The following is a 25,414-nucleotide window of genomic DNA, read 5'->3' as shown; positions in this document are numbered from 1 at the left end:
CCCATCCAACTGGAGGCACAAATATTACAAGGAGGAAATCATTCATTCAACAACTAGTTAGTAAGTCCTTAATTATAGATGAAGCACTATTCTAGATGCCTGCGGTCTGTCAATGAACAGAACAAATATTAATCCCTGCCCTCATGGAGTGTGATTCTAGTGCAGAGCAGCATAAAAAAAACAAATACGATAAAGAGAATATAAAGTTGATTGCAGATAAAAAGAGTAACATTAGAGACATTGCAAATACCAAAGACAGGAGGTAGGTTACAATTTTAGATAAGGTGATCAGGACAGGCTTTAGGGAGGTGACTTTTAGTAAGACTTGAAAGAAGTAAATATGTGAGACTGACCACAGATGAGAATGATCTGAACAGACATAAACAGAAAACAACAAGAGGAATGGTATTTTAGGTAGAAGAAAGAAGATGTACTGTATCTAGAAAAAACTGGCCAGGCTAGTCTGCCTAATGCACAACTCAATACTGGAAAATAAACTAAGTTCACTGGCTTATTTTTGTGTGGATCTGAAAATGTCCATAATAAAAATTTAATGTTTAAAATAAACCAGGTAAAACTAATATTAAGTACTTACTCTTGGAGATTTTAATTCTATTTCTTCTCTTTCACTTTCACTGTTTGAATCAATATTTTCCTCAGGTTCACTCTTCACTTCCACTAAAGGCATTTCTTGATCTACTTTTAAAGCCTCTTCCATTGATTCTTCTAAGTCTTTTTTTTCTTCTTTTACTTTTGGTTCATGGTGGTGAACAGTTCTGAACTGAATATTTGCAGAACGACAGTACTCCTCAAAACCATAGAGATACCTAAACAAACAGTATTTCATTTTAAGAAATCTTTGTCTTTACATTTAACTTAAATACTATATTATTACACATATTTTTATAAAGTAATACTCGAGACTTTTTTAAAGTACTTTTTCTATTACTAGTTTCTCAGTGCTTTATACAGGATTATAAACAGAAATACTGATCATAAAATTTCTTCCTGAAAAAGCTATAATAGTTTTGATATGAAGGCTATTCAACATAAGTAATATAACTCTATAAACATGTATCATCGTCTCATACTATTAACGTACCACATCCTAGACTTTGAAAAGGAAATCAAGGCAACACGAGAAATGGAATAAAGTAGACTTGGTGCGATGAAATAACGTTCAGTCACTAATATCTATTAACCTAAAACTTTTTATATACTTTCTCTAACTAAATGTTCCTAGATGTGTTTTTAACTGCTAACAAATTAAATGAAAAATATTCCTGTAATATGTATTCTTTGATGAATAAACTATACTACTTACTTTCTATAAGCAGTTTTTACATTGTAGGAAGCAGCTGAATTCAAAATAGGAATGCCAAGGTCCATATAAATTTGCTTCCATACAGCACCACTATCAATCTGGAAAATTAAGTTTTTATTTGTTAACATTTACAAAAGGAAATAATCTTTACACTAATATTCTAGGTTAAGAAAATGTGTTTATCACCTACAGTGCATATAACTGCAACATAAATAATTTAACTTTTCATTATATCTATACTTACATTGTCACATCCACCTTGATGATAAACCAGTCTAAAGAGTTTGAAGAGATTGAGATCTTTATAGCCCAACACAGGTGGTTTGTTGATTGGAGTACCTTTTTAACATGAAAGTAGGATAAATATTTTTATTTAAGTGGAAAATGCTATTATTACAAGGCTATCAATACAAAACTTTCCAATTTCTAATTTCCCAAGTTTTATTAATCAGAAGCATATATTTAAAGAACCTTAAATTATGTAAGACAACACAAAATATTCTCTATATTCTTTATACAGCACTATGATGGTCTTTAGATTTATATCTATGACTCATCATGTCTCTCACAACTAATAAAATCACCTGTGACTGAATTAGGTACAACTAAGACTTACAACTGCAAGGTGCAGCCAACAATGCTTCTGGTTCAAGAAGCCTGGGCAAGAACATACACAATGGAAAGGGTACAATTTAGGGCATGGACTCATTTTCATTGCTTGAACACAAATGTTAAGAGTGTTAGCAGTAATCTGAAGGATAATGTCTCAAAGTCACAGAATGCCTAGGACCAGTTTATTGGAGGATTTTCCAGAACTAATGTAATGTCAAAAGGAATAATTTATAAAGGCTGTATTTCAATTTAAGTCTATTAAAAACCGTATTCAATTTAGGTAAGAATTGATCTATTTTGTTTCATTTGTTGAGACCGAGGATCAGGCTAGTTTACTTGCTGCAAAGATAGCATTAATAACTAATGGGTATGTGGATTATATTATGACTGTTCACCTTCCATCACTGAAATATTATTATATTTTTTGGTTTTAGAAGTCCCAAGTAGACTAAGTATAATTATACCCATACAACCTATATATTTCTGCTCAAAATAGATATTAACAGTTTTTTAATTCCAAATACTTATTCCAACTCTAACTGATCCTTAGGCTTTACTTGAAATCCAAATCCATATACCCATGATTCTAACAAAAATAATTCATGAACCTAGAATGTAAAATTGTAAAAGAAATGATTGCTTTTAAATAATGACCATCAAATAATTACCTCTGTCTTCCATAAACTTATAAAGCTGTTGGAGGAAGTTGTCCCTCTCTTCAGGATCAAGTTCTTCCTCAGGCTGTAAAGGCAAAATGCATAAATACTTAGACCAGTGAATAGGGTGAGATATATAGTCTTTTTTAATTCATATTTTGTTGTTGTTTTATGAACCCAACATAAAGGAATTTTTAACAAAGCTGGAAAATATGAATTTCCTCCAAACTCTACAATGCTAGACTTTAAGTCATATTTTTTATAGTGTTGATTTGATACAACTGTCAAGATACACAATCTTTACCCTTCATTCATCTATGACTCCAACCCTACCCTTGAATATCAACATAGGGATTAAGACTAGCCATGAGGAAAAGGTTCAGGAATCAGGTAAGAACATTTTCACCTCATTTGGTTTAGTTTTTTAAAAAAAAATACATCAAAGTACCATGTGGCCCACACAAATGTATTTGATAGATAAGCACAATAATTACAAACATATTTATTATTTAAAAATAACCCACAGGGCAGCCCCGGTGGCGCAGCAGTTTAGCGCCACCTGCAGCCCATGGCATGATCCCGGAGACCCGAGATCGAGTCCCATGTCAGGCTCTTTGCGTGGTGCCTGCTTCTCTCTCTGCCTGTGTCTCTGCCTCCCTCTCTCTCTCTCTCTCTCTCTCTCTCTCTCTGTGTGTCTCTATGAATAAATAAAGTCTTTAAAAAAATAAAAAATAAAAATAATAAAAATAAAAATAACCCACATACAAATGCTCTAATTTGTTACTGTTGAATGAAGATAAACTAGAGGTTCCAAAGTCACATGGCAGAGGTTTTTTGAGAACACAGCAGTTTAAAGAAATTTATATATATTTAAATGATTCACAGAATTTTATTTTGTCTCAGGCCCACCATCCCTCCTTCTATCACATTAGCCTGCTTTTCTCATTTGCCCTTCTTGCATGGCCTCTGTAAATAAGACTTTGCAACCCCTGAAAATAAGAAAATGAAAATTATTTAAGGAAGGAAACTAGATAAATAACCACAAATTGGTTCCTGGGTGTAGGGAAACAATGGAAACATTCATGTTAAAAAAAAAAAAAAAAAAACCTATTCCTACAAATACCTATTTAAGTGTTACTTTTTACTAATTATATAAATCTAATGATCTCTTCTTATAATGTCAAAGTCTTAGCTGCAGTTAAATATATTATGGGTTTTAATAAAATATTCCCTGCCCTGATAGACTACTTATAAACCAATGTTTGGGAAAATTCTTATTTAAAATTTAGCAAAATTATGGAGAAATAAACAAAACACTAATATCTTTCATCCATATAAATTATTATAATTTCAGAGTACCACTTTTCTACATTCTAAAAGAACAATTAGATTTGTCTCTCAAAGGGCAGCCCTGGTGGCGCAGCAGTTTAGCGCTGCCTGCAGCCCGGAGTGTGATCCTGGAGACCCAGGATCGAGTCCCATGTCAGGCTCCCTGCATGGAGCCTGCTTCTCCCTCTGCCTGTGTCTCTGCCTCTCTCTCTCTCTCTCTGTGTGTGTGTGTATCTCTCATGAATAAATATTTTTTAAAAATCTTTAAAAAAATTAAAAAAAAAAAGATTCGTCTTTCAAAGCCATAATCAAAGCAAAGCAACCACCAGCCAATAAATATTGAGTATTCACCATCTAGAGGGCAACAGGTCCTTTAAAATTATGTTTCTTTAAGAATTTTAATCACTAAAGCATAGCAGCCAGAATCCATGAACATGAAGTTGATTAAAATATATAATAAAAAAAAACCAAAAGGCAATCAAAGAGAATAAAATCTTTTAATACATTCATTCAGAATGATTTAATAGCACTAGAGTACTGTGAGTTTTAACAAATGTAAAGAAACTAAGTCAAAGTTCTAAGCTTCACAACTTAGCAATATAGAGTGAATAATCAGTGTAGAGTTAATAGGGATCATTACTAAATGTTCCAATCAAAAGATGGCAGTTTTTTGGGACGCCTAGGTGGCTCAATGGTTAAGTGTCTGCCTTTGGCTCAGGGCGTGATCCTGGAGTCCCAGGGTTGAGTCCCACATCAGCCTCCCTGCAGGGAGCCTGCTTCTCCCTCTGCCTATGTCTCTGCCTCTCTGTGTCTCTCATGAATAAATAAAATCCTTTAAAAAAAAAAAAAAAAAGATGGCAGTTTTTCCCCATGTGAATTTAAAAAGCCTTGCCTTTGCAAGGTAATTAGAACTGCCAATGAGTTAACTAAAAAAAAAAAAAAAAAAAAATAGTCCAGTAACCCAAAAATTATTTTTAAAGACTTCTAAGTATGGGAAAAAAAAAAAAAACCCAAAACATCTTCTGCTAGACTGCGCCTATGCTTTGCTTATCCCTCATGTTCCTCATAATCACAATATTTTCTCCTTAGACCGACACCTCATTTCCAGTATTTATGATCTTGCAGAATTCAAATAAGACCATTATCCAGTATACGTAAAAAGTATTTTTTCAAAAGGCACTGACTTGAAATCAAATTTTCTTCCAAAAACAAGTAAACAAAATAAACCCATCAACTGCAAATTAGGTATTTATTACGGTTGTACCAAACATTTCATAAATTCTTACTAAAAATAGTTTTAATACATTAAAGTTGGTATTTTAAATACATTTGATTTAAAAGTTAGTGGATGTCCAGGCACCTGGTGGCTCAGTCGGTTAAGCATTCAACTCCTGATTTTGGCTCAGGTCACAATCTCAGATTCCCAGGATCAAGCCCCTTGTTGGGCTCTGCATTCAGTGGAGAATCTACTTGAGATTTTCTCTCTCCCTTTCCCCTCATTCTGCCTCACCCAGCCCCATACTCAAACACATTTGTGCACTCTCACTCTCTCTCCAATAAATAAATAGATAAATTTTCAAAAATAAAAGTTAGTTAATGTCCAACAGTGTAGTAAGTTCCATGAGAAATTATGGCCATAAAATTCTATGTTCAGGTGCAGTTATCAAGTATAAAAACAAGACATAAATGAATAAAGAATTCTCCTTATAAACAAATACCTGCTTGAGAAGAAATTTACACAAGAAAAAAGATGAGGCTAGAAACACAGTTTAAAATTTACCTGATAGTCTTTACAAAAATTAAAATTGCTTAATTTCTTTTTAATTGAATTTTATTTAATTACATAAAATTCAATTAAATTAACATATATTATTTGTTTCACAAGTAGAGGTAATTCATCAGTCTTATATAATAGCCAGTGCTCATTACATCACATGTTCTCAATGTCCATCGTCCAGTTATGCCATTCCCCTATCACTCCCCTCCAACAACTGTTTGTTTCTTATGATTAAGTCTCTTATGGTTTGTCTTCCTCTCTGATTTTGTCTTATTTTTTCCTCCCTTCCCCTATGATCCTCTGTTTTGGTTTTTAAATTCCACATGAGTGAGATCATATGATATTTGTCTTTCTCTGACTTATTTCTCTTAGCATATCCTCTAGTTCCATCCACGTCCTTGCAAAAGGCAAGATGCCATTTTTTGATGGCTGAGTAGCAGCCCATTGTATATGTATACCACATCTTCTTTATCCATTCATCTATCGATGGACATCTGGCCTCTTTCCATAGTTTGGCTATCGTGGACATTGCTACTATAAACATTGGGGTGCAGGTGCCCCTTCGGATCACTACATTTGCATCTTTGGGGTAAATACCCAGCAGTATAACTGCTGGGTCATAGGGTAGTTCAATTTTCAACTTTTTGAGGAACCTCACTGTTTTCAACAGTGGCTGCACCAGCTTTCATTCCCACCAGGAGTGTAAGATAGTTCCCCTTTCTCCACATCCTTGCTAACATCTTTCCTTTCCTGATGTGTTAATTTAAGCCATTCTGACTGGTGTGAGGTGGTATCTCATTGTGGTTTTGATTTGTATCTCCCTGATGCTGAGTGATGTTGAGCATTTTTTCATGTGTCTGTTGGCCATTTGTATGTCTTCTTTGGAGGAATGTCTGCTCATGTCTTCTGCCCATTTCTTGACTGGATTATTTGTTCTTTGTTCTTTTATTTGAGTTTCATAAATTCTTATAGATTTTTGGATACTGGTTCTTTATCTGATATATCATTTGCAAATATCTTCTCCCATTCTGTCAGTTGTCTTTCAGTTCTATTGACTGTTTCTTTTGTTATGCAAAAGCTTTTTTATCTTGATGAAGTCCCAATGGTTCATTTTTGCCTTTGGGGAGGAGTCTAGTAAGAAGTTGCTGGGTCCATGGTCACAAAGGTTGCTGCCTGTGTTCTCTCTAGGATTTTGATGGACTCCTGTCTCACATTTAGGTCTTTCATCCATTTTGAGTCTCTTTTTGTACATGATGTGAGGAAATGGTCCAGTTTCATTCTTCTGCATGTGTCTGTCCAATTTTCCCAACACCATTTGTTGGAGACTGTCTTTTTTCATTGGATATTCTTTCCTGCTTTGTCGAAGATGAGTTGACTATAGAGTTGAGGGTCCCTTTCTAGGTTCTCTATTCTGTTCCATTGATACACGTGTCTGTGTTTGTGCCAGTACTATACTGTCTTGATGATTATAGCTTTGTAATACGGCTTGAAGTCCAGAATTTTGATGCCACCAGTCTTGGTTTTTTCAACATTCCTTTGGTTATTCAGCGTCTTTTCTGGTTCCATACAAATTTTAGAATTACTTGTTCCAACTCTGTGAAATAAGTTGATGGTAGTTTGATAAGGGATTGCGTTGAATGTATAGATTCCTCTAGGTAGCAGAAACATAAAATTGTTTAATTTCTTACAATACATAATTCTTCACAATCTCTTTTTTGCAAACAGCTGTGCTGTTAGTCACCTTGGATTAAAACTGCATATGCTAGCAAATGCCTCCAACTAGATGAATCTGCCTTTATGGCTTTTGTATGGGGGCTCATATTTGCTCAGGGTGTGCTTTCTCTGTTCGTAGACTTTTTTAAAAGCAAAGTTCTCTCTCTCTCTCTTTTAAAGATTTATTTATTTACGTATTCTCTGTGCCCATTGTGGGGTTCAAATTCACAATCCTAAGATTAAGAGCTGCATGCTGTACTGACTGAGCCAGCCAGGCGTCCTTATTCATGGTGCTTTCATAGATATAATATCTTTCTCCTGGTCAATGACGAGGTATTGCATTCTTCAAGGGTTTTATTTTTTTTTTATTTTTAAAGATTTTATTTATTTATTAGAAAGAGACACACACACACACACACACAGAGGCAGAGACACAGGCAGAGGAAGAAGCAGGCTCCATGCAGGGAGCCGGATGTGGGACTTGATCCCAGGACTCCAGGATCACACCCTGGGCTGAAGGTGGCACTAAACTGCTAAGCCACCGGGGCTGCCCTCATCAAGGGTTTTAGAGTAGAAGATTATAATAATGGCAGGTAAAGTCCACTAGACCGCTGATAAGCCACCTTCCCTTCATTCAGTCAAGCATGTGGTAAGGAATTATGCATCATAATTGCATCCAGTAAAATGCATCCAGGAAAATGTCAGGATGGAGAACAGGGTTAAGGATATGGAAGAAGCATGAACATGATCATAATTTCATGAAACTTACTTTAGTTAGCATCAATATATACCGTCTAGCGTTATATAGGTATTTGTGATTCTATCTATATACCTAGTAAATTATGAATTTTCTGACTTTGGAAACTATCTTCAAATTTAGTCCAGACATTTACTGATGGCTACCATGAGTCAGGGAGGGACATGCAAAAGAACTGTGATTAAAATAAGAAGACATGGTACTTTCTACTTTTGACACTTTGAATCTTGCAGAGGTTGTAGCAATGTAAAACAAGCCAATGTAATACAACATTAAAAGTGCTGCAAAGTATATAAAAGAATACAGAAGGAGATCAGTGGTTCTACTGGGAATGGAGTAATAGGGGTTATATTAGGGAAAGCCTCAAAACGTGAAGAGTGGAGAGCCCAAGAGCTAAAGCAAACAGCATAAGCATGAGGCTGTCAAAGGCAGGCTGTGATTAAAAAAGCACTTTTTAAATGATATGTAGAGAATGAGAACCGGAATTTGAGAGAGCTGAAGAGGAATCATATCAGATTTGTGTTTTTAAAAGCTCTCTGCCAAGAATGAGTTTGATGGATTCGAAGGGAAAGGGAAGCTATTACAATAGTCCACAGGGAGAAGGCTCAATGCTTGAATTAGTCTTGCTCTCTGATGATGGAAAGATGACCCCCTACTCTAGAAGGAGAAAGAAAGAGTAAATGCTAAGATTCTTTTTAGTGTAAGTCTAAGTTATTCATGTTTATAATCCTGAAGGTTCCCACACATTGTAAGGGCTTGATAGGTTAAAGACATGCCTATATTTTACAATTTTATCACCAAGGACTGGCATTTAGCTTATATATTGTTATTATGTGAATGAAAACAGTATCTGTGAAAATAAACTCAGGAGATTTTCTTTGATTACTTCACATTCACTGAGTTTCAGAGCTAGCATTAATAATATAAATACAATAGGAGTCAGATAAAAGAAAAGAATGGCCGAGGTTGGGGGCACCTGGGTGGCTCAGTTCGTTAAGCATCTGTCTTTGGCTCAGGTCATGATCCCAAGGTCCTGGGATCAAGCCCCATGGCAGGTTTCCTGCTCAGCATGGAGTCTGCTTCTCCATCTCCCTTTGCTCCTCCCCCATTCATGCTCACGTGTGCATGTGTGCACACTCAAATAAAAATACAATCTTTAAAAAAAAAAAAAAAAGAATGGCTGAGGCTGTTTTAAAGTCACAGGTCGCTGTGGCACAATCATTTGTTAGCATTCACTTCATTCTTTCCTAAATACATGAATCAGAAAGTGATTATTCATTCAGAAATAGTGTGAATTCTTTTTTGTTTTTTAAGATTTTATTTATTTATTCATAGAGAGAGAGAGAGAGAGAGAGGCAGAAACACAGGCAAAGGGAGAAGCAGGCCCCATGTAGGGAGCCCTACGTGGGACTTGATCCCAGGTCTCCAGGATCACGCCCTGGACTGAAGGCAGCGCTAAACCGCTGGGCCACCCGGGCTGCCCAATAGTGTGAATTCTAATGAAAAATGGACTTCCTGCATTTTTACTAGGATAAAAGATAAATTTTTAAAAATCTTAAAAATAAGATAATCCCTGTTATTGCTATTAACTTACCTTGCTAGCAACTCTACTTTCCAGAACACAAATTAAGAAAGTATACAGAAAGTGTCCAAACTATGTCAAAATATGTCAGTAAAAGATGATGCACTTTACACAAAGCTCCTCAGACCCATGTAACTTATACACTTATACTATTCTGAGTAGGTCAGGATAATTTCTCAGCTCATAACAGATTAGAGCCATAAAAACCGACATTTCGAGAATGCAAAAGGATGTAACTAAACATGATCTTTGTGGTTTCACTGCACTGTACTGCACTGTATGTGAAGTACACATCTTTTGTTGATGGGTATCTCATTGCTCATAAACCCTTACAGGTATCCTTAATAAGTTACTAATGACTATATAACACCTTCTTCCATTCTTAAATATATATATATATTCCAGTATATCATGCTTATTTATCTGAACCAAAACACTGTTTTTTGTGAATTAATGTTATTTTGGACAACAGCAGCTTCATTCACCCTGCATGCTGCTGCTACAATCTCCTCCTCTGGTTCTCTCTGTTGGCTTCCCTTCTCACTCCATTCCTGGCTCCACTCGTACTCCATCACAGGTTTTCTCAACTCTTCAGTTCTTACAATCCCTGATCTTCCATCCCCCACTCCACCTACTCCAAAACAAAGAGGCTGAACTTGGAGTCCTCTGCAGGAGGCAGATTTTCTTGGAGCTGAGGGGATAATATGACAGTACCATTGAAAACTCTACTCTGGGGAACTAAGCACTGCAAGAAGCACACCAGAAGTGGCAACTCTGAAGCTGCCTCTGGGCTGCAGGATGATGTGAAAGCAAGCAGTGATACCACTAGCTGCTCATGCTTTTATTGCATTAAATTTTACATTTGAGACATATTAAGTAGCCTCACTGAGTTTTTACAACTGTGCAATAAATGCTAGAACAAGTTATCGCTAAGGTGAATGCATAGAACATTTATAGGTCATATTCAACCTTAACTCAAGTAGGGCTTCTATTTGTTCCTACATAGAAGTCTTGGATTCAATATACACTCTTGTTGGAGTCCTTAAATATCAGCTACTGTTTATCATTTTCTGAGTTTTTTAAACTTTCCTTTACTATATTTGATACTGATAAAAGGAATGAGCAACAGAAAAGTGATACTCAATAAAACATATCTGGCAACTCAACAAGTGGTTTCTGAGCAAAATCTAATAAATGTGCGAATATGGAGAGGCAGGTTGTTAAAAAAAAAAGTTATGTCCTGCTGGAGAATAATGGTAGGAAGAATAGAAAAGTGGGTCGAATTATGAAGAGCCAAACTTATAAAGGGCCATGATAAAAGACCTAATCTTCATCCTGTTGGTGCTGAGGCCATTAAGGGGTTTCTAGCAGGAACCCTTTATGTGTTAGGAAGAGGTCTATGAAGAATGGGTTAGGGGGGAAAAGACCTATCAGAAGACACCTGAAATAAGTGGGACAAGATAAAAGAAGGAGTATCAGTAAAGAACCTTTATTTCAAGTGACAGAAAAGTATCCCAAACTAGCCTAAGCCAAAAAGAGTTAATTTATAAATTCACAAAATTATATAAGGAAACAAGATTGCCTACAAAATGCACTGCTTAAAGAAAGAAAGCCTGGGGCAGCCCGGGTGGCTCAGCGGTTTAGCGCCACCTTCAGTCCAAGGCCTGATCCTGGAGACCTGGGATAGAGTCCCAGGACGGGCTCCCTGCATGGAGCCTGCTTCTCCCTCTGCCTGTGTCTCTGACTCTCTCTCAATCTGTGTTTCTCATGAATAAATAAATAAAATATTTAAAAAAAGAAAGAAAAAGAAAGCCTATATTATGAAGGGAAGGTAGATAATGTATCTTGTAGTTTCTTGCAAAGTGAACTTTCTGGAACCTTACAACAAATCTTCTAACACTTTGTTTCAAGTAGTAGTATGTTAGGAAAACTGCATGGCCCACACTTGTTCATTTATTCAGAAAATATTTAATGAAGGTTTAATATTAGCCAAGCTCTAGTTGGTGTGCTAGTTGGTGGACAGTCATACTGGTCGAAAAGGAAAAAACTATAACAAAAAAACCTGACATCCACTGTTTTCATAGACCTTAAAATATATAGAGAAAAAAAAATTTAAAAGTCTGTGAAAACTTTGTAATGTTTTTACACCTCCGTTTCCTCACTCATAAAAAAAAAAATCCTGTTGTGAGGATTCAATAAACAATCTTGAAAATCCACTAAGTCTCTGGAGTGCCTGGGTGGCTCAGTCAGTTAAGATCTGCCTTCAGCTTAGGTCATGATCCTGGGGTCCTGGGATCCAGCCCCATGGCAGGCTTCCTGCTCAGCGGTGAGCCTGCTTCTCCCTTTCCCTCTGCTCCTGCTTGTGCACGCACTCTCTCTCTCTCTCAAATGAATTAAAAAAAAAAAAAAAGCCACTAAGTCTCCAAAATGAAGGTGAGAACATATTCGGTGTGGGAATCTTTACCTGTTTCTAACTCCTACAAAAGCAAAATATTTTAATTGCAATATAATGAAAGCTGTAGGGACGCTTGGGTGGCTCAACGGTTGAGTGTCTGCCTTTGGCTCAGGGCATGATCCCAGAGTCCCGGGATCGAGTCCCACATTAGGCTTCCTGCATGGAGCCTTCTTCTCCCTTTGCTTATGTCTCTGCCTCTCTCTCTGTGTCTCTCATAAATAAATAAATAAATAAATAAATAAATAAATAAATAAATAAATAAAATGTTTTAATAAAAATAAAAGCTGTATCTTACTAATGATGCATGCTCTGGTACAACAGATATATTTTGTCATAACACCTCAGTGAAATATAACAACTGAAAACCCAAGTTTAAAAAAGAAAACTTAAACTAAAACCTTAAATAATAAAAGAAAAAGAAAAAATCCCCACAACATTAAGTTTGGTAACTCTGGTGATCCATAACTCAAAATGACTCCCCAGGGTACCAGTAAAGCCCTGAGCCAAGTAGAATTCTGAAGAACTGTCCAGAAAGTTATCATATGTAAAAACTATCAGCTGACAACATATAGATTGCAAAGGAAAGGAAACAGAGAAAATTCACAATCTTAATAGGATAAGGGCTAAAAGACATGACAAGACTGTATTAAAAGAATACAATAATTAAATCTTGAGTAAATATAAAGATAAGTAATGCCTAGTATACTACTTTTAGAAACAGGTGACATTATGCAATGTATTTCAGAAGTATTTCAATATAAAAGAATAAATACTGCAACCACTTTTGTGCCCTAAAATCAATTTATTCCAAGAGGAATTACATTTAGATGTCTCATTTTAAAAAATCTGCTTAGATTCAGTGCAGAGAATAGATTGGAGAAGGCCAGCAGGGGCATGGGAAAGTTACTATTGCATTTCTGTAGGTAAAGGAGAACATAGTGGCTTGGACTAGAGTGGCAGAGAGTAGAAACCGAGGGAAGTGAGCAAACCTGAAAGCCATCAAGTAGCCAGAAGAAAGAAGATTTGGTATCTCATTGGTTAGTGGTGCAAGAGTGGGAGGATTAAGGTGATTGCCATATATCTGGTTTGGGTAATTAGTGGATCATGTTTCTATTCAAATAAATTGGGGACAATCATGGGAAGGACCAGCTTGGGGGGTAGGTGAAAACAGTTCTTGTACATACTGAGTTTGAGTACTTACAAAATAAGCCTCGTTGGCAGTTTAATATAAATATCTGGGGCTATGAAGAGACATCTTTGATGTACCTATAGATTTGAAGTCATTATATCATTTAGTTAGGAAATAAGTTAAAAAAAAAAAAATATATATATATATATAATGTCCGAGATATCAGATGACTGAAGAAGGTAGGCATGTCGAAAATGCTGAATACTGGGAAGGAGTCAAATGAGATCATGACAAAAATTTTCTGGATTTAGTACAGAAGATCTGTTGAAGGTCATTGGTTGTTTTAGCTGTGGTAGGAGTGCAAGACACACTACAGTGAATTAAGAGTGAAGAGGAAGTCAGGAAATAAAAGTGTATATACTTTTTCTGACCAATGATCTGGTCAGAAGGGTGAGGAGAGAGGACAGTATGTGGAGGGGTTGGTTGTCAGAAGGGTGGAGAGATGGAAGTGTGCTTTTAAAAACTGATAAGAAGGAAACAACAGAACAGAATAAAGATCTTAGAAAGAAGAGATAGTTCATAATCTAAGCTAAGGAAAAAGGGAATGAGATCCAGAGTGTAAACTGAGGGACTCATATCATACAGAAGAGGGCAACATATTATCAATTTTATACCTAAGGGAAGGAGAGCAGGCCGGTAAAGTGTAATGCATGCTCCCAATCTGATGCTCCTAATTTCTTTCTGAAGTTGGAGTGGAGTAGGGCAGGGTTGGAGGACAGAGTGATTTGATCATAGAAACTGGGAATTGACTCATAGTGTTGAAGGCCCAGCAAAAGTTGGTAGTTATAAAATTTAGAGTGGCATCATTCTTCCTTGTTGTGTACATTGAAATAGAAAAATTCAGGGGACATGTAAGATGTCTTGATATATTCATTATATGGTAAGACATTGTTTTATAATTTCAGAAAACAGTGACAACAACCTCCTTAAAACAAATTATTACAGGACTCTTGTATTACACAGACTTGACTGAGACTAGTCATTTCCGCCCCCCTACTTGAAAAGGTACCTACATTCTACTTTTAAACAATCAAGCCATGTTTTGGATACTATCACCTCTAAGGCTTTAAATTCAGTCAACCCTCTTTCATGCTACCACAACTATGAAATAATTTATTCTGAGAAGTGACTTTTTTGAAATATATACAAACGTAGCTATAATTGTGTGTGCAAATGTGCAATCCTCATTAATCTGATTAGGTGAATAATTTGGTAGTCTTACTCTAATTCTGTGAGGAAAGATCTTGCTAAATACAGTAGAACATTTGTTTGCTTGTTTAATAGGCTACACTTCAAGATTTTTTCAAGTAAGTTATTACATTTGAATCCAAGTTAAAGTTTCAATTATTCATTGAAAGTTAACTTTGCAGGATCTGCTTAGAAACTCACAACTGACAGCTGGAGTTATTAGATAGAACTAACATTACATTTAAATTTTTCTTTAGATTTTATTAACTTAGCATAATTTTCCCATGTTATCAAGCATTTACTGTACATTTATACCCAAAATGATCTTGCAAGATCACTAACAAATGGCTTTACAAGACAACATAAATACAAATAACACTTGACTTACACATTAAGAAAAAAAATTCCAGTTTCTATGAATAAAAAACCACAAGCACTTATGACTTTTATAATAGTGGAATATAATCAATCTAAGCAACAGATAAAATAGTGATCCCTAGAAAATTCAGTTTGGAGAAATGGGTGTCAGTATTTCCAAGCAAAAAAAGAGCATTCTTATAAAAATTCACTAAATTCTTATTTTCATTACTAATTATGAAATTAGAAGAAATTTCTGAAAGGGCCCAACACATAATGCTATATAGATCAAACTAAAAGGACAAAAGAGGTGCAACTAGTCAAATTCCCTTTAATGTCTTCACCCATTCACTTTATCCTTAGACAACTCTCCTACATTCATCCAGAATGTATATAAGGAGTAAATGAATTAACTGACATCATGACTTATATTTACATGGACTTTTCAATCAATTTCAAAGCTCAAAAGGAAATCAGTAGTATCTTTTCTAATACAAAATTTTCTTAACAAAAGACATTTAGTAATACCCACAAAAATATTCTCCAGGGCTTATTTTCAATATAATTACCAACAGGTTAAAATTTATAGTCATCAATATAGATTGGACCTACTTCCTGTCAGACTCTCAAGTCTTTTCCTACCCAGTAACAGTATGAAACATATTTCTTGCATTCCAATCCTGACCTACCAATGCTTAGGAATTCAAAACAATATTAAGTAAAAAAGATGATCCTCCATGGTAAAGCCATGAATCTCAAATCTTACTTAGGCTATTTTAGGGTATTCAAAGCATCAAATATAAAAACAATGTCCACTGTCCATTAGCACTGCAGAAGTATCTAACACTTGTATGATTCTACTGCATAAAATTTACAAACATCAAATGATAAGCTAAAGTACTGTTATAGTGGTTTTCAGAATGTTAAAGACCTTTTTATCATTATAAAGCCACATTAAATTTTCATGAAAAGCATAGCATTATTACGTTTCAGGGAGAATATGATCTACAATGTAATACCACAGCTTAGCCTCACCTATGTAGTAAAGGCCTGTAATGACTAAGCCAGGTAGGCCCTGTCTTATCAGACTTTAATTAATTTTATACCATATCCACTTTTTTTCCTTTGTTACATATAGACTAAACTGCTTTTCAGTTTATCAGTACATTAAATTTTTAAAAATTACTGTTCAAGATAAATTAGAATGATTCAGCAACTAAGTCTTAAATTCAAGAGCAAGAAATGCAGCTGATTTTTTTTTTTTCTAAAGCAACCAAAATCTCACTCAAGAAATCTACCTCTATGGCCAGAAAAAAAGAGGAATTAGTTTCTGTCAAGTAATTCAATAAAGAATATGCTATGAAACTGATCATCTGGAAAATAATTTAAATTAACAGACAACTCAGTGACTAAATGTTGTTAATTCTGCTTTTATTTTTCAGTAGATAAAAAGCATTCTTTTTCAACTTATATTTAACAGGTTCATAATTTAAGTAACACATTTTAAGATGATACTATCCCTTACAAAGATCCTTACATTTTTTAATTTCTTTACTTATTACCTGCAAACAATAGGTAACAGAGCTTGCCTCTGTTCTTCATTCCTTTTTACTAACATTTACTAACAGCTTGAATAAAATGCTATGATTTTTATGAAATTAATGGCTATAATAAGAACACTATTTACTATTTACTATTTTATATCCATCTTTTCCAACCTTACTACAAAGCTCTTTTTACTCTCTTTGTTTAAAATTTCAGGGTTTGCTTTTTGGGGGGTGGGGAGTAAAGAAAATGCATTCTAAAAGGGACACCAATTAAAACTATTAGCAAAAATAATCTTTTTTCAATATTTGGCAGTATCAGATCCTAACTAATGCTAATTCTCTAAAAAAAAAAAAAGCAAAACCAGTCTGCAACAGTTCACACCCTGAAAATGTGGCCTATTTACCCTGAAAACATATAATCTATAAATAAATACATATAAAATACAAAAATCACATTTAATATTTAGACTCTAAATCCTGAATTTTGCCAAACTGTCTCATCATCATTTTCATTTCAAAATCTACCTTGTTTCAGAAAAATAGCCTTCATCCTCTGATATTCTAAAAATAGACTCCTACTGTCTCTTTTACAAGAAACAATTACGCTTGCTTATGAGTTCTATCATTATTAGCCACATCACCAACACCTAAAATTCTTATTTAACCCCGTTTTTGGCAATCAAAATGGTAACTAAATATATTTTAGAAAAAAAATCTTACCTATATGCTGCATTTTCTTTCAAATGCAAAATGGTTAGATTCCCCTTCTACTTAATCAGTACAGTGTCTGAACATTTTTCAGTCTGACTTGCAAATATTTGCTTTCCCTCTTAGGGCATAGCATCCGCAGGGTTATACAGCACTACTTACATTCTCTTCCACATAAAAATCAGACATTACATGAAAGGAAAAGAAAGACAGCCCATTTCAAAGCATCTGGCAAACCTCCATTGGCAACCTGCCAAGCCTCTGCTAAACCTTCCTGTCTTTCCGAGCATGCTCACTTAAAACCAACAGCACGTTACTATGGCAACTCTGTAGGCAGCCTGTAAGTATGAACCGCCATTCTGATTTCAGAGTGCAAAAACCAAATACTGCAGGGGAAGTAAAAGGAAAGAAATATCGTATGCTCTTCAACACATACAAGTATACTCATTTCATAAATTCGTATTTGTATAAAACAGAAACAAGCATTCCACGTTTTCCAAGCAAATATTTTTCATGCTCAAATAAGGTCTTCTTTTTGGTAAATTCATTCTCTTTGTCTGCCCCTAGGTCTCTTTACCTCATAACAACCAAAAATATACTGGACAGTTTACCCACTTGACAAAACACTGCTGAATAAACAGACAACAATATTCATATATGCTATTATGTGGTAGTCTGTGAATAATTTCCTACAATTATAGGTTTATATCCTAAATGACATAATATTACCAAAAAATCATTAGCACTTATAAAAACAATCTCTTCTATGACTTATCAAACTACCAAGTGAAATATTCCTTCAGTTTGGATAGGATTTTTTAATCCCCACTGTCCTTGAGATACTGTGCAATATCTGAAAGAAGTGAAGTTTCCAAGTTCAGAAAGACCAGATCGGGGTTCAAATCCCTGTACTCCACATTTGAGTTATAAAACCTTAGCAAAGTTACTTAACCTTTGTGACTTTCACTTTCCTCACCTTTAAAGTAGGATAATATCAGTTATTCCACATGGCAACACTTTAGATGAGTTAACACATGTAATATACCTAAAAGTTACATTTCTTTTCTCCAATGTTATTTGGAAAGTTTGTACTTGATTAACCTGAAAAGTTCTTTGTACATTTTTTTAATTTTTAAAATTTATTTGACAGAGAGAGGAAGAGAAAGAGAACACAAGCAGAGGGAGTGGCAGAGGGAGAGGGAGGAGCAGGTACTCGATCCCAGGACCCCAGGGATCATGACCTGAGCTGAAGGCAGATGCTTAACGGATTGAGCCACCTAGGCGCCCCTCTTTGCAACCTTTTATCTGCTAAAAAAATTAGTTCTGGTTTACCCACTAAGTTAGAATTCAAAGAGTCCACCATCCCCAAATCAATTTGAGCTAGAAAAAAAACAAACAAATAATAAAGGACATCTAAATGAGGGAAAATATACAAAGGCACTAATTTTTATTTTAGAGTATTAAATGTCTTTATGTTACAAATGTAAAATTTCACTTACCACCTCTTCCTCTTCCTTTTTGGCCTCCTTTTCCTTCTCTTCATCATTTTCTTCAGCTGGACCATCTTCATCATCACTACTGGATGATTCAAGAATTTCACTTATATCCATTTTCCAATTATCAGGAACAATTCTAGTTTTTAAGAAGATGCTTGCTTTCTGCAGCCCTAAGAATAAACAGTTATGGAATTAGCAACATAGAATAATAGTATAACATTCAGAGTCAGAAGATCTGGACTCAAATTCAGCTGTCCCTTATAAAATGATACAGTAGACATCAACATATCTCATTCATGTTATATTAATGTTTATTACTCTAAAACATACTCTTACAAATATTAATAGTAAAACATGAAAACTTAAATATTATAAAATATTTTACCTAGCCATTAAAAAACAGCCATCAAATCAGAATAGATATTAACTCTAAGCAATTAAAATGGCACCAAAGAATATTCAGTCTTGGTTCAATCACTATTTGCCATTTACACCCACATCATGAAATAATGAATGGATTGATTCAGTCCTATTTTACCTGGTTTAGCAGAGAGCTCAGATTCAGGTAGATTGAGAATATCTACTTCCTTGATATCCCTTCTTGCTATAGAATAACTAATTATAGAGAAAAATAAAGGAGAGGGAAACCATTATTAAATAAACATTGTCACTGAAATGATTAACAAATAGAAAAACATAAACTTCAAAATCAAAATAATTTTGGCACATAAAATGTTTTTAAAAGACCATGTATACCCTAATCATTAATGAAGGGCAAGAGGTAATGTAGGCAAAGTGAGTATCTTAATTCTTAAGATTTCATCTATTCAAAATACACTAATCAAAAGGCCTCACATTTTTAATATTTTAATTTATGCAACCTTCTCACAAACAGTATGGGGTAGATTATATCAGCATGATATTTTCCTTATGGAATGAATATACAATGTCCATTTCAATCTGTTTCTTAAATTTACTATTCAGTTTAGTAAAAAATAAAAATAGGTGATATTAAAATATTTTTATCACTGTAAGATATATTAAATTTTCTACAGAGAATTACGTTCATACACACACACACACGCACATAATTTTTTTGTTAACATCCTTTTTGGGAAACAAAGCAAAGCTGAGATTAAAGAACGTTTCTAAAAATGTGACTTAATCAGAAAAATTGTCAAAATAATTATTTTAGTAATATTCTAAGAAAATTCTATGAAAATTTCATAGTTCAAATTATGCAATAGTACACAAATAAAAATACCAAATATTTATAATTGAAGAAACAACCAATACCATGCTTTATAAAACTTTTAAATGTTATTTTCACATATTATTTAGTTTTTACATAAAAATTTTCAGGAAATAACTTACATTACAAAAGTAAAGCATATTATGTAATGATTTCTCAGTCCATGAAATGATCAGACTTTTAAAAATAAAGCTTGGACTGTGGAAGAGTCTATCGCTTAGGGGTTCATTTTCTTTTTCCCAATGTAACACTATTAAGTGACTCACAATTTAGAATCGAGAAATGATCGAACTAAACACTGGTCTTTTTTCACTGTGATGTCATCATTACAGCTGGGTGATATTACCTGAAATATAAAATAAGAACAGATTGGTTCCTAATTTCCCTTGCTCAAAAAATACATAATTTTTTGAAAAGAGTAATTCTGGATTCCCCCTCACTTCTCAAATGGATTATATTTTGTAAGAAATAGTTTCATTGTCAGTAATTTCCACTATCAATGAATTACTTAAAAATAAGGCTGCCTTGTAATTTTTATTTTAGCATACTGGTTTTCTAGATATTTAATTTATTCAGTCATTAGATTGTACAATGAATAGTTAATACAATATAAATTACACCGTGACCACCACTTTAAAAATTAGGATTTATTCTAACCTACATAATTCATTTATTGTCCAAAAGTAAAACATAAGATCTGTGATGAAAATTCGGCATGTTATAGTTTTTTAAAAACATTTTATTTATTGAGAGAGAGAGAAAGAGAGAGAGAATGTGAGGACGGGGGAAGCACAGGGAGAGGGAGAGAATCTCAGGCAGAATCCACACAGAGTGCAGTGCCCAACTCAGAGCTCAATCTCATGACCCTGAGACCAGGACCTGAGCTGAAATCAAGAGCTGGACATTTAACTGACTGACCTACCCAGGCACTTCAGCATATTATAATTTTTTTTAAATACACTTCAATCAAGATCTATTTTGAGGGGCACCTGGGTGGCTCAGTGGTTGACTGCCTGCCTTCGGATCAGGTCATGATCCCAGGGTCCTGGGACTGAGTCCCGCATCAGGCTCCCTGCAGGAAACCTGCTTTTCTCTCTGCCTATGTCTCTGCCCCTCTCTCTGTGTCTCTCATGAATAAAGAAAATCTTTAAAAAAAAAAAAAAGATCTATTTTGAAATCTGCTATTTGTTCAAAAGAAACACCTAAATTCTAAAATAAACACCTAAGTTCCCTTTCTTACCAAAGTATTAAAATTTTTAGTAATGAAAACAAATCAAAGAAAATCTGAGTAAAGAACTTTTTAATTTCTTAACTTTTAAAAACAAATGCCTTCACATTAGTAAATAGCTAATCTCTAGACATTCTCTATAGCACTTAATATTAAAGACCACTAATACACTGCTAAAATTTACCTGCTCACAATCACCCCTAACACCAGCCCCTCTGCTACAACCTAGCACCATCCACAGAACTTTACGCAATGATAGAGATGTTCTATATCTGCACTGTTATGCATGTGAAATGTGGCTAGTACAACTGAGAGAACTGAATTCTTGATTCTATTTAATTTTAATTGTTACATTTAAATGTAAACAGTCACTTAGGATCATGGCTCTCATATTAAACAGTATTTATCCAGATAATTAAAAATTCTTGGCAGTCAGGACGCCTGGGTAGCTCAGCAGTTGAGCGTCTGCCTTTGGCTTGGGGCATGATCCCGGGGTCCTGGGATCGAGTCCTACACTGAGCCTGCTTCTCCCTCTGCTTGTGTCTCTGTCTCTGCCCCTCTCCCTCTGTGTTTCTCATGAATGGATAAATAAAATCTTTAAGAAATAAAAGTAAAATAAAATAAAAATTCTTGGCAGTCATACCAGCTGTCTTAACATCAGATGGCATTAAATGATTATCTGTTTGTTAGGTGCTGGTCACCACTATACTAATAATAGAGTTGTGTCTGTCCTTAAGGAGCTAACAGAATAATGGAGAGATAAACACAAAAAGAACACTATGGAGGATAAGTATAGAGATATGAAAACACCTAGGAAGAAGACTTAAACCAACCCAAGGATGGAAAAGGTACGGTAGCAAAGGCTTAAGGTTAAGTCTTAAAGGAAGAACAGGCTCAGTCCAGGACTAATTACCTCACCTGTGAACCACTAAATTGGCCTCCAAATTGATTCCTGCCATCCCTAGTCTTTCCAACAATCTACTCAACATACTATTGTACCTCATTAACATTCCTAAATATGCATCTCAAATAGTGTTACTGGAAAATTCTATGCAGAATTATAGCCACATTCCTTAACTGAACTTTTAAGTACCCTTCTGCCCTAGATCCCAATTATCTTCCCAGTCTTATTTCCTATGATTCCCTTATTCATATCTAATATTTAGCCAAAATGGATTCCCAGAGCAAATAGTTCCACGAACAAACCCCTTGCTTTTCTGCTCTTTCTTATCTTGTTCCCTCTAAGAAAGTCCTCTAAAGAAGCTCTACTTAACTAACTTAAAATCCATCAAGGCTCAGTTATAAACCACCAGCTTCATGAATGCTTTCGGATTTTCTTTTTATACATGTCATCTCTCAGGACAAGGAATCCTAATGTTGAACATATATTACATCTTATATAGTTACTTGAATTATTCTCTGCACTAAATTACAAAATTATCAAACATGAGATTGGTGTCTTATCTTTTCTATATCACCTGGCAAATAAGAAGTCTGTTGAGTAAATGAAGGAATTAAGGATTTTCAGACTTTTCTCACGTAAAGGAAATCTATTATATGTAGCATTTTTAAAAAAAGATTTTATTTATTTACTCATAAAAGACACATCGAGAGAGGCAGAGACACAGGCAGAGGGAGAAGCAGGCTCCATGCAGGGAGCCGGATGCGGACTCGATCCCAGGACCCCAGATCATGCCCCGAGCCAAAGACAGCCACTCAACTGCTGAGCCACCCAGGGATCCCTATACATAGCATTTGAATAACATATTTATGTGCACAGAAAAACCTTAAAAAAAATGGCTTCGGTTCTTTAAAGGATCTAATTTGGGACATATTTTGTGCCAATGTTGTTATTGGAGATATATGTAATATCAAAATTGAAAATTCAGAAAATAAAATTCAGAGAAGGGACATAGTTATGTTAGAGGGGTTAGGGGAGACTGCAGAGAGGGTATGACTTGAGCTGAACTGTAGGACATTTAAGAGGAAAGGAAAAGGAGAAAATGGAGACAGGTATAACCAAGTATTATGGATTCCTTTCATGAAATAATTTTCCTGCCTTTTTTTTCATTCCTTCCCCGAGTAAGCAAAGATTAGATTTCCCTACCAACCATCAAGACTTGCCATTTCCAAAGTTTAGGTGTATCTTTCCTTTCCCCAATACTTCCTGTCCTACTCTAGTGTCTGTACCAAGTTTTAAAAAATGATACAGGGGCACCCTGGGCAGCTCAGTTGGTTCAGCATTCAACTTTTGATCTCCACTCAGGTCTTGATCTTAGGATCATGAGCTCAAGCTCTGTACTGGGCCTCATGATGAGCATGGAGCCTACTTAAAAAATAAAAAGGGCTGGGATCCCTGGGTGGCGCAGAGGTTTAGCGCCTGCCTTTGGCCCGGGGCGCGATCCTGGAGACCCAGGATCGAATCCCACGTCGGGCTCCCGGTGCATGGAGCCTGCTTCTCCCTCTGCCTGTGTCTCTGCCTCTCTCTCTCTCTCTCTCTCTCTGTGTGACTATCATAAATAAAAATTTAAAAAAAATAAAAATAAAAAGGACTACTTAAAAAATAAAAAGGACTATATAATTTTTAATTGCTATGTAATCTCTTGCATGTAAACAAGATTCTTGAGAGTAATGTGTTACAAGATTCATCTTTCTCTTTCTTCTAAGGAACTTACAACTGAATTCACTGCATATGCTTAGTAAACACTAATTTAAAGCAAGAGTATAGGGCAGCCTGGGAGGCTCAGTGGTTTAGTGCCACCATCAGACCAGGGTGTGATCCTGGATCACACTCAATCCAGGATCGAGTCCCACGTTGGGCTCCCTGCATGGAGCCTGCTTCTCCCTCTGCCTGTGTCTCTGCCTCTCTCTCTCTCTGTGTTTCTCATGAATAAATAAATAAAATCTTTAAAATATAAATAAATAAATAAATAAATAAATAAATAAATAAATAAAACAATAAAACAAGGGTATAAAGGTTTAGAAAAATGAAGTATTTTACATAGGGAGCAGTTAAGAACCTGAATACAGAGCATACACTGAAAATGGGAAACAAAGGGCTAGGATGGCCTCAAACATTCATCTAGAGAGTACAGAATTGATCCATTAGGCAGTCAGTGAAAGTTTGGTGGGGTTTTCTCGAGAATGTGACTATCATGATTAAATCAGTATTTTAAAATTGATTTCTCTATAAAAGTTGCTTCTAGAAAAATAGTCTGAATTTAGCAAAAAGTTCAGGAATTAAATTGAGAACTTAGAGGTAATTACCATAAATCAAGTGTAAAATAATAATACAAATAGAGTAAAAAGAGACCACTGGACATATTTTGAAGGAAGAGCTGAAAGATCCCAATTAAAAAAAAAAAAAAAAAGAAAGAAAGATCCCAATAAATAACTGGTTATACAAAATAATAAGAGAAGACAGTGAAGTATGTGGGACCTAAGTACAGTTGCTCAATTTTACAATAAAATCCAAATTAAATTTGTATAATACTTTCAAAATATTTTAAATGCTTTTGAAAAATCCACATTAAACAAATATTTTATTTATTTATTTATTTTAATTTAAACTAAACTTCATGCCCAACATGGGGCTTGCACTCACAACCCGGAGATCAAGAGATGCATGCTAAACCAACTGAGTCAGCCAGGTACCCCCTTAAACAAGTATTTTAAATGGTTGATAAATTCTGCAAAGAATTCCTACTTACCAAAGCAGGATACCAATCAGTCTTCTCAGATGTAGATGCCACACTTACAACTTTTCCTAATAACTCATCATTGAGACGTCGCTTATCTTCATCTTCCTCTTCACTACTTTCTTCTTCCTTTTCATCTTCATTACTAAAAGTCAGAATAACTCTATCAGGATCTTCATATAAGCCATTGTTGAGAGAGTCAGAGTGGTGTGAATCTAACATGTACAATTCAATTTCTAATGAAGATTACTTCAGACTAGTAGTGTCTTCATTCTTATTGAAAATGTTTTGTTTTTTTTTAAAGATTTATTCATTTATGATAGACATAGAGAGAGAGAGAGGCAGAGACACAGGAGGAGGGAGAAGCAGGCTCCATGCAGGAGCCTGATGTGGGACTCGATCCCAGGTCTCCAGGATCACGCCCTGGGCTGCAGGCAGCACTAAACCGCTGCGCCACTGGGGCTGCCCAAGAACCATTCTTATTGAAATTGAAGAGATCGATAACTTCTCTAGTCCCAAAGTAGTCCATGGTAACTCTGAGTCCTT

The 25,414-nt window shown here is 35.1% G+C and overlaps 1 protein-coding gene across 5 annotated transcripts in view; it reads right to left on the bottom strand.

Moving 5' to 3' along the window:
• Positions 1–25,414, bottom strand: part of ARID4A (AT-rich interaction domain 4A) — a 67,086-nt gene that overhangs the window by 25,560 nt on the left and 16,112 nt on the right. For all 5 annotated transcript variants that reach the window (XM_026000609.2, XM_026000611.2, XM_026000610.2 and 2 more), the window contains 8 exons: positions 24,881–25,013; positions 20,209–20,288; positions 19,229–19,305; positions 18,694–18,860; positions 2,605–2,677; positions 1,569–1,663; positions 1,325–1,422; positions 596–827 (listed from right to left, as the gene is read on the bottom strand). In XM_026000609.2, coding sequence (XP_025856394.1) covers positions 596–827; positions 1,325–1,422; positions 1,569–1,663; positions 2,605–2,677; positions 18,694–18,860; positions 19,229–19,305; positions 20,209–20,288; positions 24,881–25,013 — 955 coding nt within the window. The remainder of the gene's footprint in view (positions 1–595; positions 828–1,324; positions 1,423–1,568; positions 1,664–2,604; positions 2,678–18,693; positions 18,861–19,228; positions 19,306–20,208; positions 20,289–24,880; positions 25,014–25,414) is intronic.

This window comes from Vulpes vulpes, chromosome 6 (assembly GCF_048418805.1).
Source record: "Vulpes vulpes isolate BD-2025 chromosome 6, VulVul3, whole genome shotgun sequence".
Lineage (NCBI taxonomy): Eukaryota > Metazoa > Chordata > Mammalia > Carnivora > Canidae > Vulpes > Vulpes vulpes.
Note: the sequence above shows the minus strand (reverse complement) of the source record. Positions and strands in the feature narration are given on the sequence as shown.